At 47.4% G+C, this 14,522-nt stretch overlaps 1 protein-coding gene across 6 annotated transcripts in view; it reads right to left on the reverse strand.

Annotated features, from left to right (window-relative positions):
* paplna (papilin a, proteoglycan-like sulfated glycoprotein) overlaps window positions 1–14,522 on the reverse strand; it is a 471,035-nt gene that overhangs the window by 158,092 nt on the left and 298,421 nt on the right. For 5 of the 6 annotated variants that reach the window (XM_072487762.1, XM_072487759.1, XM_072487751.1 and 2 more), the window contains exons 10-11: window positions 12,990–13,116; window positions 10,685–10,750 (exon numbers count right to left, since the gene is read on the reverse strand). In XM_072487762.1, the coding sequence (XP_072343863.1) occupies window positions 10,685–10,750; window positions 12,990–13,116 (193 nt within the window). The remainder of the gene's footprint in view (window positions 1–10,684; window positions 10,751–12,989; window positions 13,117–14,522) is intronic. The other variant, XM_072487760.1, reaches the window with a different exon arrangement.

Genomic DNA, 14,522 nt, shown 5'->3' on the forward strand with positions numbered 1-14,522 from the left:
TGTCAGTGTGTGTGTGTCAGTGTGTGTGTCACCGTGTGTGTGTGTCAGTGTGTGTGTGTGTCAGTGCGTGTGTGTGTGTCAGTGTGTGTGTCAGTGTGTGTGTGTCAGTGTGTGTGTGTGTCAGTGTGTGTGTGTGTGTCAGTGTGTGTGTGTGTCAGTGTGTGTGTGTCACCGTGTGTGTGTGTCAGTGTGTGTGTGTCACCGTGTGTGTGTGTCAGTGTGTGTGTGTCAATGTGCGTGTGTGTGTCAGTGTGTGTGTGTGTGTCAGTGTGCGTGTGTGTCAGTGTGCGTGTGTGTCAGTGTGTCAGTGTGTGACTGTAAGTGTATGTCTGTGCGTGTGTCTGTGTCTGTGTGTGTGTGCCAGTGTGTGTGTCAGCGTGTCTGTGTGTGACTGAAAGTGTATGTCTGTGTGTGTCTGTGCGTGTGTGTGTCTGTCTGTGTGTGTCAGTGCGTGTGTCTGTGTGTGTGTGTGTCAGTGTGTGTATTTGTCTGTGTGTGTGTGTCAGTGTGTGTCAGTGTGTGTGTGTGTATTTGTCAGTGTGTGTGTGTGTATATGTGTCAGTGTGTGCGTCAGTGTGTGTGTGTGTGTCAGTGTGCATCAGTGTGTGTGTGCGTGTGTGTATAACTGTGTGTCTGTGTGTGCGTCAGTGTGTGTCTGTCAGTGTGTGTGTGTGTGTGTCAGTGTGTGTATGCATGTGTGTCAGTGTGCTTGAGTGTGCGTGTGTCAGTGTGTGTGTGTGTCAGTGTGTGTGTGTCACCGTATGTGTGTCAGTGTGTGTGTGTCCCCGTGTGTGTGTCAGTGTGTGTGTGTGTGGGTGCGCGTGTGTCAGTGCGTGTGTGTGTCAGTGTGTGTGTGTCAGTGTGTGTGTGTCAGTGCGTGTGTGTGTGTCAGTGTGTGTGTATCAGTGTGTGTGTATCAGTGTGTGTGTGTCACCGTGTGTGTGTGTCAGTGTGTGTGTGTCACCGTGTGTGTGTCAGTGTGTGTGTGTGTCAGTGCGTGTGTGTGTGTCAGTGTGTGTGTGTCAGTGTGTGTGTGTCACCGTGTGTGTGTGTCAGTGCGTGTGTGTGTCAGTGTGTGTGTGTGAGTGTGTGTGTGTCAGTGTGTGTGTGTGTGTCAGTGTGTGTGTGTCAGTGTGTGTGTGTCAGTGTGTGTGTGTGTGTGTGTCAGTGTGTGTGTCACCGTGTGTGTGTATCAGTGTGTGTGTGTCAGTGTGTGTGTCACCGTGTGTGTGTCAGTGTGTGTGTGTCAGTGTGTGTGTGTGTCAGTGTGTGTGTGTCAGTGTGTGTGTGTCAGTGTGTGTCAGTGTGTGTGTGTGTGTGTGTGTCAGTGTGTGTGTGTCAGTGTGTGTGTGTGTTTATATATAGGGTGGGGGCAGCCAAGGGTCAAACACTTCGGGTATTTTTCTAACAATTATTGGTTAATTCACTTGAGTTAAGATTCCAGGTCAAGGGGGCTGGAATTGACCGCACCCCAGACCAGGGTGTTGTAACAACACACACAATGACATATGCATGTGCACAGGCACGCACACACAAACATACACAATTGACAGATGCACATACACACAGAATCATGCATATGGACATGAGCACATGTATGGACAGAAGCACACACACGGACAGGAGCACAGGTACAGACAGGAGCACAGGTACAGACAGGAAGGAGCACACGTACTGACAGGAGCACACGTACTGACAGGAGCACATGTAGAGACAGGAGCACAGGTACAGACAGGAGCACAGGTACAGACAGGAAGGAGCACACGTACTGACAGGAGCACACGTACTGACAGGAGCACACGTACTGACAGGAGCACACGTACTGACAGGAGCACACGTACTGACAGGAGCACATGTAGAGACAGGAGCACAGGTACTGACAGGAGCACAGGTACAGACAGGAAGGAGCACACGTACTGACAGGAGCACACGTACTGACAGGAGCACACGTACTGACAGGAGCACACGTACTGACAGGAGCACACGTACTGACAGGAGCACATGTAGAGACAGGAGCACAGGTACTGACAGGAGCACACGTACTGACAGGAGCACACGTACAGACAGGAGCACACGTACAGACAGGAGCACACGTACAGACAAGAGCGCACGTACTGACAGGAGCACATGTACAGACAGGAGCACACGTACTGACAGGAGCACACGTACTGACAGGAGCACACGTACAGACAGGAGCACACGTACAGACAAGTGCGCACGTACTGACAGGAGCACATGTACAGACAGGAGCACACGTACTGACAGGAGCACACGTACTGACAGGAGCACATGTACAGACAAGAGCGCACGTACAGACAAGAGCGTACGTACTGACAGGAGCACACGTACAGACAGGAGCACACGTACTGACAGGAGCACACGTACTGACAGGAGCGCACGTACTGACAGGAGCGCATGTACAGACAAGAGCGCACGTACAGACAGGAGCACACGTACTGACAGGAGCGCATGTACAGACAGAAGCACACGTACTGACAGGAGCGCATGTACAGACAAGAGCGCACGTACAGACAGGAGCACACGTACTGACAGGAGCACACGTATAGACAGGAGCACACGTACTGACAGGAGCACATGTACAGACAGGAGCACACGTACAGACAGGAGCACACGTACTGACAGGAGCACACGTATTGACAAGAGCACATGTACAGACAGAAGCACACGTACAGACAGGAGCACACGTATTGACAGGAGCACACGTACTGACAGGAGCACACGTACTGACAGGAGCACACGTACAGACAGAAGCACACGTACTGACAGGAGCACACGTACTGACAGGAGCACACGTACTGACAGGAGCACACGTACAGACAGGAACACACGTACTGACAGGAGCACAGGTACAGACAGGAGCACACGTACTGACAGGAGCACACGTACTGACAGGAGCACACGTACAGACAGGAGCACACGTACAGACAGGAGCACACGTACAGACAGGAGCACACGTACAGACAGGAGCACACGTACTGACAGGAGCACATTTACAGACAGGAGCACACGTACAGACAGGAGCACACGTACTGACAGGAGCACACGTATTGACAGGAGCACATGTACTGACAGGAGCACATGTACTGACAGGAGCACACGTATTGACAGGAGCACACGTACTGACAGGAGCACACGTACTGACGGGAGCACATTTACAGACAGGAGCACACGTACAGACAGGAGCACACGTACAGACAGGAGCACACGTATTGACAGGAGCACATGTACTGACAGGAGCACACGTATTGACAGGAGCACACGTACAGACAGGAGCACACATACTGACAGAAACACACGTACAGACAGACCCACGTGCACGGACAGGTGATGCGCACAGACAGATGCTTATGCACAGATGCACGCAAGACTGAGGCACACACAGAGACAGAAGCACGAGTACAGACAAATATTTGCATAAGAAGCTCGTGTACAGACAGGTGTATGTACATACACAGGCATTTATGCACACAGATGCAGTCAGATCAACAAACGCATATTCACATACAGATGCATGCACACAGACAGGCGCACGAGCACAGACAGAAACACATGCACAGACAGATGAACACTCACAGACAGACGCACATTCGGACAGATGCACATTTACAGACACATGCGCAAAGACAGGCACACATTCACAGACAGACACAAGTTCACAAACAGACGCACGTGCACTATTCAGACAGGCGCACCCACAATGTGAGACGTATCTTCACAGACAGAAGCACGCACAGACAGATGCACGTTCACAGACAGACGCACGTGCACAGACAGGCAGATGTGTGCAGACAGATGCAGGGTCACAGACGCATGCTCATAGACAGACGCACACTCACAGACAGACACAAGTTCACAAACAGACGCACGTGCACTGAGACGCATGTTCACAGACAGAAGCACGCGCAGACAGATGCACATTCACAGACAGACGCATGTGCACAGACAGATGCACGTTCACAGAGATGTACACGCACAGACAGATGCACGTTCAGACAGATGCCTGTGCACAGACTGGCAGATGTGTGCAGACAGATGCAGGGTCACAGACGCATGCCCACAGACAGACGCACACTCACAGACACAAGTTCACAAACAAAGAACAAAGAAATGTACAGCACAGGAACAGGCCCTTCGGCCCTCCAAGCCCGTGCCGACCATGCTGCCCGACTAAACTACAATCTTCGACACTTCCTGGGTCCGCATCCCTCTATTCCCTTCCTATTCATGTATTTGTCAAGATGCCCCTTAAATGTCACTATCGTCCCTGCTTCCACCACCTCCTCCGGTAGCGAGTTCCAGGCACCCACTACTCTCTGCGTAAAAAACTTGCCTCGTACATCTACTCTAAACGTTGCCCCTCTCAACTTAAACCTATGTCCCCTAGTAATTGACCCCTCTAACCCGGGGAAAAGCCTCTGACTATCCACTCTGTCTATGCCCCTCATAATTTTGTAGACCTCTATCAGGTCGCCCCTCAACCTCCTTCGTTCCAGTGAGAACAAACCGTGTTTATTCAACCGCTCCTCATAGCTTATGCCCTCCATACCAGGCAACATTCTGGTAAATCTCTTCTGCACCCTCTCTAAAGCCTCCACATCCTTCTGGTAGTGTGGCGACCAGAATTGAACACTATACTCCAAGTGTGGCCGAACTAAGGTTCTATACAGCTGCAACATGACTTGCCAATTCTTATACTCAATGCCCCGGCCAATGAAGGCAAGCATGCCATATGCCTTCTTGACTACCTTCTCCACCTGTGTTGCCCCTTTCAGTGACCTGTGGACCTGTACTCCTAGATCTCTTTGACTTTCAATACACTTGAGGTTCTACCATTCACTGTATATTCCCTACCTGCATTACACCTTCCAAAATGCATTACCTCACATTTGTCCGGATTAAACTCCATCTGCCATCTCTCCGCCCAAGTCTCCAAACAATCTAAATCCTGCTGTATCCACTGACAGTCCTCATCGCTATCCGCAATTCCACCAACCTTTGTGTCATCTGCAAACTTACTAATCAGACCAGTTACATTTTCCTCCAAATCATTTATATATACTACAACCAGCAAAGGTCCCAGCACTGATCCCTGTGGAACACCACTGGTCACAGCCCTCCAATTAGAAAAGCATCCTTTCATTGCTACTCTCTGCCTTCTATGACCTAGCCAGTTCTGTATCCACCTTGCCAGCTCACCCCTGATCCCGTGTGACTTCAACTTTTGTACTAGTCTACCATGAGAGACCTTGTCAAAGGCCTTACTGAAGTCCATATAGACAACATCCACTGCCCTACCTGCATCAATCATCTTAGTGACCTCCTCTAAAAACTCTATCAAGTTAGTGAGACACGACCTCCCCTTCACAAAACCATGCTGCCTCTCACTAATACGTCCATTTGTTTCCAAATGGGAGTAGATCCTGTCTCGAAGAATTCTCTCCAGTAATTTCCCTACCACTGAAGTAAGGCTCACCGGCCTGTAGTTCCTTGGATTATCCTTGCTACCCTTCTTAAACAGAGGAACAACATTGGCTATTCTCCAGTCCTCCGGGACATCACCTGAAGACAGTGAGGATCCAAAGATTTCTGTCAAGGCCTCAGCAATTTCCTCCCCAGCCTCCTTCAGTATTCTGGGGTAGATCCCATCAGGCCCTGGGGACTTATCTACCTTAATATTTTTTAAGACACCCAACACCTCGTCTTTTTGGATCTCAATGTGACCCAGGCTATCTACATACCCTTCTCCATTCTCAACATCTACCAATTTCTTCTCTTTGGTGAATCCTGATGCAAAGTATTCATTTAGTACCTCGCCCATTTCCTCTGGCTCCACACATAGATTCCCTTGCCTATCCTTCAGTGGGCCAATCCTTTCCCTGGTTACCTTCTTGCTTTTTTGTACGTGTAAAAAGCCTTGGGATTTTCCTTAACCCTATTTGCCAATGACTTTTCGTGACCCCTTCTAGCCCTCCTGACTCCTGGAAGCAAGAGATGAAATTGCAGAGCCGTTGGCAATTATCTTTTCGTCCTCACTGTCAACAGGGGTGGTACCAGGGGATTGGAGAGTGGCGAATGTCGTGCCCCTGTTCAAAAAAGGAACTAGGGATAACCCTGGGAATTACAGGCCAGTTAGTCTTACTTCGGTGGTAGGCAAAGTAATGGAAAGGGTACTGAAGGATAGGATTTCTGAGCATCTGGAAAGACACTGCTTGATTAGGGATAGTCAGCACGGATTTGTGAGGGGTAGGTCTTGCCTTACAAATCTTATTGAATTCTTTGAGGAGGTAACCAAGCATGTGGATGAAGGTAAAGCAGTGGATGTAGTGTACATGGATTTTAGTAAGGCATTTGATAAAGTTCCCCATGGTAGGCTTCTGCACAAAGTAAGGAGGCATGGGATAGTGGGAAATTTGGCCAGTTGGATAACGAACTGGCTAACCGATAGAAGTCAGAGAGTGGTGGTGGATGGCAAATATTCAGCCTGGATCCCAGTTACCAGTAGTGTACCGCAGGGTTCAGTTCTGGGTCCTCTGCTGTTTGTGATTTTCATTAATGACTTGGATGAGGGAGTTGAAGGGTGGGTCAGTAAATTTGCAGATGATACGAAGATTGGTGGAGTTGTGGATAGTAAGGAGGACTGTTGTCGGCTGCAAAGAGACATAGATAGGATGCAGAGCTGGGCTGAGAAGTGGCAGATGGAGTTTAACCCTGAAAAGTGTGAGGTTGTCCATTTTGGAAGGACAAATATGAATGCGGAATACAGGGTTAACGGTAGAGTTCTTGGCATTGTGGAGGAGCAGAGAGACCTTGGGGTCTATGTTCATACATCTTTGAAAGTTGCCACTCAAGTGGATAGAGCTGTGAAGAAGGCCTATGGTGTGCTCGCGTTCATTAACAGAGGGATTGAATTTAAGAGCCGTGAGGTGATGATGCAGCTGTACAAAACTTTGGTAAGGCCACATTTGGAGTACTGTGTACAGTTCTGGTCGCCTCATTTTAGGAAGGATGTGGAAGCTCTGGAAAAGGTGCAAAGAAGATTTACCAGGATGTTGCCTGGAATGGAGAGTAGGTCTTACGAGGAAAGGTTGAGGGTGCTAGGCCTTTTCTCATTAGAGCGGAGAAGGATGAGGGGCGACTTGATAGAGGTTTATAAGATGATCAGGGGAATAGATAGAGTAGACAGTCAGAGACTTTTTCCCCAGGTGGAACACACCATTACAAGGGGACATAAATTTAAGGTGAAAGGTGGAAGATATAGGAGGGATATCAGAGGTAGGTTCTTTACCCAGAGAGTAGTGGGGGCATGGAATGCACTGCCTGTGGAAGTAGTTGAGTCGGAAACATTAGTGACCTTCAAGCAGCTGTTGGATAGGTACATGGATTACGGGAAAATGATATAGTGTAGATTTATTTGTTCTTAAGGGCAGCACGGTAGCATTGTGGATAGCACAATTGCTTCACAGATCCATGGTCCCAGGTTCGATTTCGGCTTGGGTCATTGTCTGTGCGGAGTCTGCACGTCCTCCCCGTGTCTGCGTGGGTTTCCTCCGGGTGCTCCGGTTTCCTCCCACAGTCCAAAGATGTGCGGGTTAGGTGAATTGGCCAATGATAAATTGCCCTTAATGTCCAAATTGCCCTTGGTGTTGGGTGGAGGTGTTGAGTTTGGGTAGGGTGCTCTTTCCAAGAGCTGGTGCAGACTCAGGGGGCCGAATGGCCTCCTTCTGCACTGTAGATTCAATGATAATCTATGATTAATCTAGGACAAAGGTTCGGCACAACATCGTGGGCCGAAGGGCCTGTTCTGTGCTGTATTTTCTATGTTCTATGTTAAGTTCCTTCCTACTTTCCTTATATTCCACACAGGCTTCGTCTGTTCCCAGCCTTTTAGCCCTGACAAATGCCTCCTTTTTCTTTTTGACGAGGCCTACAATACCTCTTGTTATCCAAGATTCCCGAAAATTGCCGTATTTATCCTTCTTCCTCACAGGAACATGCCGGTCCTGAATTCCTTTCAACTGACACTTGAAAGCCTCCCACATGTCAGATGTTGATTTGCCCTCAAACATCCGCCCCCAATCTATGTTCTTCAGTTCCCGCCTAATATTGTTATAATTAGCCTTCCCCCAATTTAGCATATTCATCCTAGGACCACTCTTATCCTTGTCCACCAGCACTTTAAAACTTACTGAATTGTGGTCACTGTTCCCGAAATGCTCCCCTACTGAAACATCTACCACATGGCCGGGCTCGTTCCCCAATACCAGGTCCAGTACCGCCCCTTCCCTAGTTGGACTGTCCACATATTGTTTTAAGACGCCCTCCTGGATGCTCCTTACAAACTCCGCCCCGTCTAAGCCCCTGGCACTAAGTGAGTCCCAGTCAATATTGGGGAAGTTGAAGTCTCCCATCACCACAACCCTGTTGTTTTACTCTTTTCCAAAATCTGTCTACCTATCTGCTCCTCTATCTCCCGCTGGCTGTTGGGAGGCCTGTAGTAAACCCCCAACATTGTGACTGCACCCTTCTTATTCCTGATCTCTACCCATATAGCCTCACTGCCCTCTGAGGTGTCCTCCCGCAGTACAGCTGTGATATCCTCCCTAACCAGTAGCACAACTCCGCCACCCCTTTTACATCCCCCTCTATCCCGCCTGAAACATCTAAATCCTGGAACGTTTAGCTGCCAATCCTGCCCTTCCCTCAACCAGGTCTCTGTAATGGCAACAACATCATAGTTCCAAGTACTAATCCAAGCTCTAAGTTCATCTGCCTTACCCGTAATACTTCTTGCATTAAAACATATGCACTTCAGGCCACCAGACCCGCTGTGTTCAGCAACTTCTCCCTGTCTGCTCTGCCTCAGAGCCACGCTGTCCCTATTCCCTAGTTCTCCCTCAATGCTCTCACCTTCTGACCTATTGCTCCCGTGCCCACCCCCCTGCCATACTAGTTTAAACCCTCCCGTCTGACACTAGCAAACCTCGCGGCCAGGATATTTATGCCTCTCCAGTTTAGATGCAACCCGTCCTTCTTATATAGGTTAAACCTGCCCGGAAGAGCTCCCAGTGGTCCAGATAACAGGAACCCTCCCTCCTACACCAGCTGTTTAGCCACGTGTTTGTCTGCTCTATCTTCCTATTTCTAGCCTCTCTGGCACGTGGCACAGGGAGTAATCCCGAGATTACAACCCTAGAGGTACTGTCTTTTAACTTTCTGCCTAGCTCCCTGAACTCCTGCTGCAGGACCTCATGCCCCTTCCTGCCTATGTCGTTAGTACTAATATGTACAATGACCTCTGCCTGTTTGCCCTCCCCCTTCAGGATGCCCTCTACCCGTTCGGAGACATCCTGGACCCTGGCACCAGGGAGGCAACATACCATCCTGGAGTCTCTTTCACGTCCACAGAAGCGCCTATCTGTGCCCCTGACTATAGAGTCCCCTATTACTTTTGCTCTTCTGCGCTTTGACCCTCCCTGCTGAACATCAGAGCCAGCCGTGGTACCACTGCTCTGGCTGCTGCTGTTCTCCAAAACAGACACACGTGCACTGAGACGCATGTTCAGACAGTCGCACCCACCATGAGACACGTATGTTCACAGACAGACGCATACGCAGACAGACGCACATGCACAGACAGATGCACGTTCATAGACACACGTGCACAGACAGATGCACGAGCACACATGCACAGATGCACATTCACTGACTGACGCACACGCATAGATGCATGAGCACTGACACACGTGCACAGATGCACGAGCACAGACGCACAAACGCAAGTTCACAGATGCACACGCACAGACAGGCACACGTTCAGACAGATGCACGTGCACAGTCAGACAAGTGCAGACAGACGCACGCACACAGACGGATGCATGCACGCGCACAGGCAGGCGTATGTGCACAGACAAACAGATGTGTGCAGATAGGCATACGCAAGTGCGTAGCGATGAGCGCCTCCCATGTAATTGTTGATGACTCATGAGTTTGAGGAAGTGGGGGATAGGCTTCGTGTGAATTGACAGGAGGGACTCCTGAAATCTGACAGCAGTTTGGAATATTCAGAGCAGGTACATTGGATCAAAAGAAGGAAAGAATGCAAGAGTGAATGTCAGATTTCCTTTGCTCTTTTAAATTTAGAATCTTATTGTTTCTAATTCACTTCTGGATTACAGGATAAATTATTTTGTTGGTTAAAATGTTTACATATGTCGAAAAAGACTCTCCACCAGTATGTGGGAGTACACTTGAAGAATGCCAATCCGTCGGGTTGAGTTGTCACTGGGCAGAGTACAGGCTAGTAATAATTAGCTGACTGATTGTGAAGCTGGATATCTATTGTAACTCACCTTGTACCTGGCTCTGTGGAAACACAAATTGCAGAACTGAAAGGTACAATCAGACACCATACCCCAATCTGCTATGCAAGGAATTCTCATCATCTCTAATGCAAGATAGCAGCCCGACAGGAAAAACACAAGCAGCAACACTGCCAGGCCTCAGATCCCACACCAAGCAAGCTCTAACTCCACTATAAAAGCACACAACACACTTTGCCTAAACTCTACAAAGCAAAAGAAAATGTAAATTAAGAATCATTTTGCTCCCCCTTGATTTAATTATCTTGTGAGTCTGCCCATCCCATAGCAGCTGCCTTGGTTACCTGTAAACTCTTGCCTTCACGCACTGGTTCCAAGTCCATGCACTCGGTCGGTTTATGAATGAAATCCTTACACATGGAATAAATATTTGCTTTAAAAAAATTTTGATTAGATTTGACTCCAATATACAATTCATAGAAAGTTGGTTGATTTGTGTGTTTAAAATGTGAAAAGCAGGAATAGGGTATTCAGCCTCTGAAAATTGTTCCACAAGTCAATTAAGAAGGAACTCCAAGGATCTATCCTTGGTCCCCTCCTGTTTCACATCTCCATGCTTACCTTCAGCGCCATCATTCGAATACACAGTGAAGGTTTTCACAACATCTACCTACATTTTACCTACAACATCCAACTCTATTTCACCACCTCACTCTATAACTTTGCTGTTGCTTATTAAACATCCAGCACTGGCTGAACAGGAATTTCCTCCAATTAAATATTGGGAAGATTGAAGCCATTGTTTTTGGTATACCCTCATGCTCCATTCTCTGCCTACTGACTACGTCCCTCTCCCTAGCAACAGCCTGTTCTCAACCCCCTTGTCATGTTTGAACCTCAGATGAAGATCTACCCATATGTCAGCATCTTTGCGAAGAAGAATTGGGGAATTTTATTCACTCTCAGAACCACTGGGAATGTTATTATCACAGAAATATTGGAAATGTTATTGGGGTTAAAGGAATCAAGGCGGGATCAGGTTATTGAACCTGCTAATCAGCGATGATCATAATGAATGGCGGAGCAGGCTCAAAGGGCCGAATGGCCTCCCCCTGCTCCTATTTTCTAAATATGTTTCTATGTTTGTTATAACCCAGAAATATTGGGAGTGTTATTACCCCCAGTAATGTTGAGAATGTTATTACCCTCAGAAATACTGGGAATGTTATTACCTCATGAAATATGGAGAGTGTTATTACTCAATGACCTAGAGGAAGGCGCAGAAGGGTGGGTGAGTAAATTTGCAGACGACACTAAAGTCGGTGGTATTGTCGACAGTGTGGAAGGATGTAGCAGGTTACAGAGGGACATAGATAAGCTGCAGAGCTGGGCTGAGAGGTGGCAAATGGAGTTTAATGTAGAGAAGTGTGAGGTGATTCACTTTGGAAGGAATAACAGGAATGCGGAATATTTGGCTAATGGTAAAGATCTTGGAAGTGTGGATGAGCAGAGGGATCTAGGTGTCCATGTACATAGATCCCTGAAAGTTGCCACCCAGGTTGATAGGGTTGTGAAGAAGGCCTATGGAGTGTTGGCCTTTATTGGTAGAGGGATTGAGTTCCGGAGTCAGGAGGTCATGTTGCAGCTGTACAAAACTCTGGTACGGCCGCATTTGGAGTATTGCATACAGTTCTGGTCACCGCATTATAGGAAGGACGTGGAGGCTTTGGAGCGGGTGCAGAGGAGGTTTACCAGGATGTTGCCTGGTATGGAGGGAAAATCTTATGAGGAAAGGCTGATGGACTTGAGGTTGTTTTCATTGGAGAGAAGAAGGTTAAGAGGAGACTTAATAGAGGCATAAAAAATGATTAGGGGGTTGGATAGGGTGGACAGTGAGAGCCTTCTCCCGTGGATGGAAGTGGCTGGCACGAGGGGACATAGCTTTAAACTGAGGGGTAATAGATATAGGACAGAGGTCAGAGGTAGGTTCTTTATGCAAAGAGTGGTGAGGCCGTGGAATGCCCTACCTGCAACAGTAGTGAACTCGCCAACATTGAGGGCATTTAAAAGTTTATTGGATAAGCATATGGATGATAATGGCATAGTGTAGGTTAGATGGCTTTTGTTTCGGTGCAACATCGTGGGCCGAAGGGCCTGTACTGCACTGTATCGTTCTGTGTTCTGTGTTCATGGAAATATTGGGAATGTTATTACCCTGGAAATATTGAGAGTTTTATTACTCATGGAAATATTGGGAATGTTAACACCCCAGAAATATTGGGAATGCCATTAGCCTGGAAATAGTGGGAGTGTTATTATCCCCGGAAATATTGGGAATTTATTATCGCTGGAAATATTGGGAATTTTATTATCTTTTGGAATGTTATTGTCCCAGAAGGATTGGGAATGTTATTACTCATGGAAATATTGGGATTGTTATTACCCCCAAAATATTGGGATTGTTATTATCCCCTGAAATATTGAGACTGTTATTACCCTGGAAATGTTGGGAATGTTATTACCCTAAGAAGGTTTGTGAGTGTTATTATCCCAGGTACCTCTGGGAATGTTATTAGCTGCTGAGCAATGGATGATGCCTGAATATTTGGATTATTGTATAATTTTAAGATCAGACTGGTGCTCTCTCACCGTTTAGTGCGCGGACAGGTCTGAGTGTTGCAGGTTTTGTTGCTGTTAGGTCGTACTTGGTTTCTGCATAAATAATCGGGATAGGCCTCATTGTCAATGGTGCAGAACACAAGCCGTGTCTGATAACCTGTGGAATAATAGAAAAGGAAATGGTTCAGGAAGGATTGTGGGAGCACAGGAAGAGAGGTCAAACCCCTCTTGCAGCACAAAGAGATTCAGCAAGGTTCCTTTATTCCATTATGACCGACTGTGCAGAATACATTTACTGCGATGAGAAACAGTTTAAAAAAATACAAACCAATTTCCTATTTGCAGAATTTCTGTTAATACCTGTAAGCACCTTAGTTCTTTCAGAAGCAGAAACCGAGAGAACCAGTATTTATTGAAACATTGGTCCAATGTCCCTAAGGCAATTTATTTTCTTTAACACAAAATCAAGGAAGGATAATCAGACACTCAAAATTACTTATTTCAACAAAATAGATCAGCCGCTCTAGCTCAATATTTGTTCAAAGTAAAAGAAGCAACACACATGATGAAATTCCTCTTGGTCTCACTGTAACTTCTGGGCATTGGTGAACTCTGAGAACCAAACTGATGTTGTGCAAGTCGGAGGAATCTTCAGTTGGGATGAACCGTCAAAGAAAATCACTTCAACTCACAAGGATAACTAGAAGTAGACTTGAGCTTGGAAACTTTGCTTTAAGATTGTGCCTGGTTTATTTGCAAGGATGAGTGATAAGACAAAGTGCAGTGCTCCCGTGGAATCTGTCCTTTCACACTGCTTCTGGCCTCCCACATACCTGGAGAGACTTGACCACTGCTGCAGAGCCAGCATGTCCCTGCTGGTCCGCGCCAGAAGGTTGGGGATTCAAGGCCTACCTCAGGATCCAAGAATTTAATCCTGAAGTTATACATTTCAACACAGCACCAAGAGGGCACCACACTCATGGGAGTCTCCATTCGATGTTCAATGGAGGCCTCATCTGCCCTTCAAGGCACATGATAAAGATCATGGTGTGATCAGTGAAAGATTTGCATTTCTATAGCGCCTTTCACAACTTCAGAACATCCCAAAATATTTTTACAGTCCATTCAGTACTTTTGAAGTACAATTGTAATATCCCGCACAGGACCAACGGGGTGGGAATGATTATCGTCCCCGTGGTCCTTGCAAAATACGAGCTCCCCCACTATTTTTTTTTTTAAATTTAGAGTACCCAATTCATTTTTCCCAATTAAGGGGCAATTTAGCGTGGCCAATCCTCCTAATCTGCACATCTTTGGGTTGCGGGGGCGAAACCCATGCAAACATGGGGAGAATGTGCAAACTCCACACGTACAGTGACCCAGAGCCGGGATCGAACCTGGGACCTCGGCACCGTGAGGCAGCAGGGCTAACCACTCCGCCACCGTGCTGCTCTAGCTCCCCCACTATTAAGCTCTGAATATAAACGGTCAGCCGGTAAGACACAGACCAAAGAAGAACCTGGTAGGGACCTGCCGAGCAGTGTATATACTGTATTGTAAATA

This window comes from Scyliorhinus torazame, chromosome 2 (assembly GCF_047496885.1).
Source record: "Scyliorhinus torazame isolate Kashiwa2021f chromosome 2, sScyTor2.1, whole genome shotgun sequence".
Classification (NCBI taxonomy): Eukaryota; Metazoa; Chordata; class Chondrichthyes; order Carcharhiniformes; family Scyliorhinidae; genus Scyliorhinus; species Scyliorhinus torazame.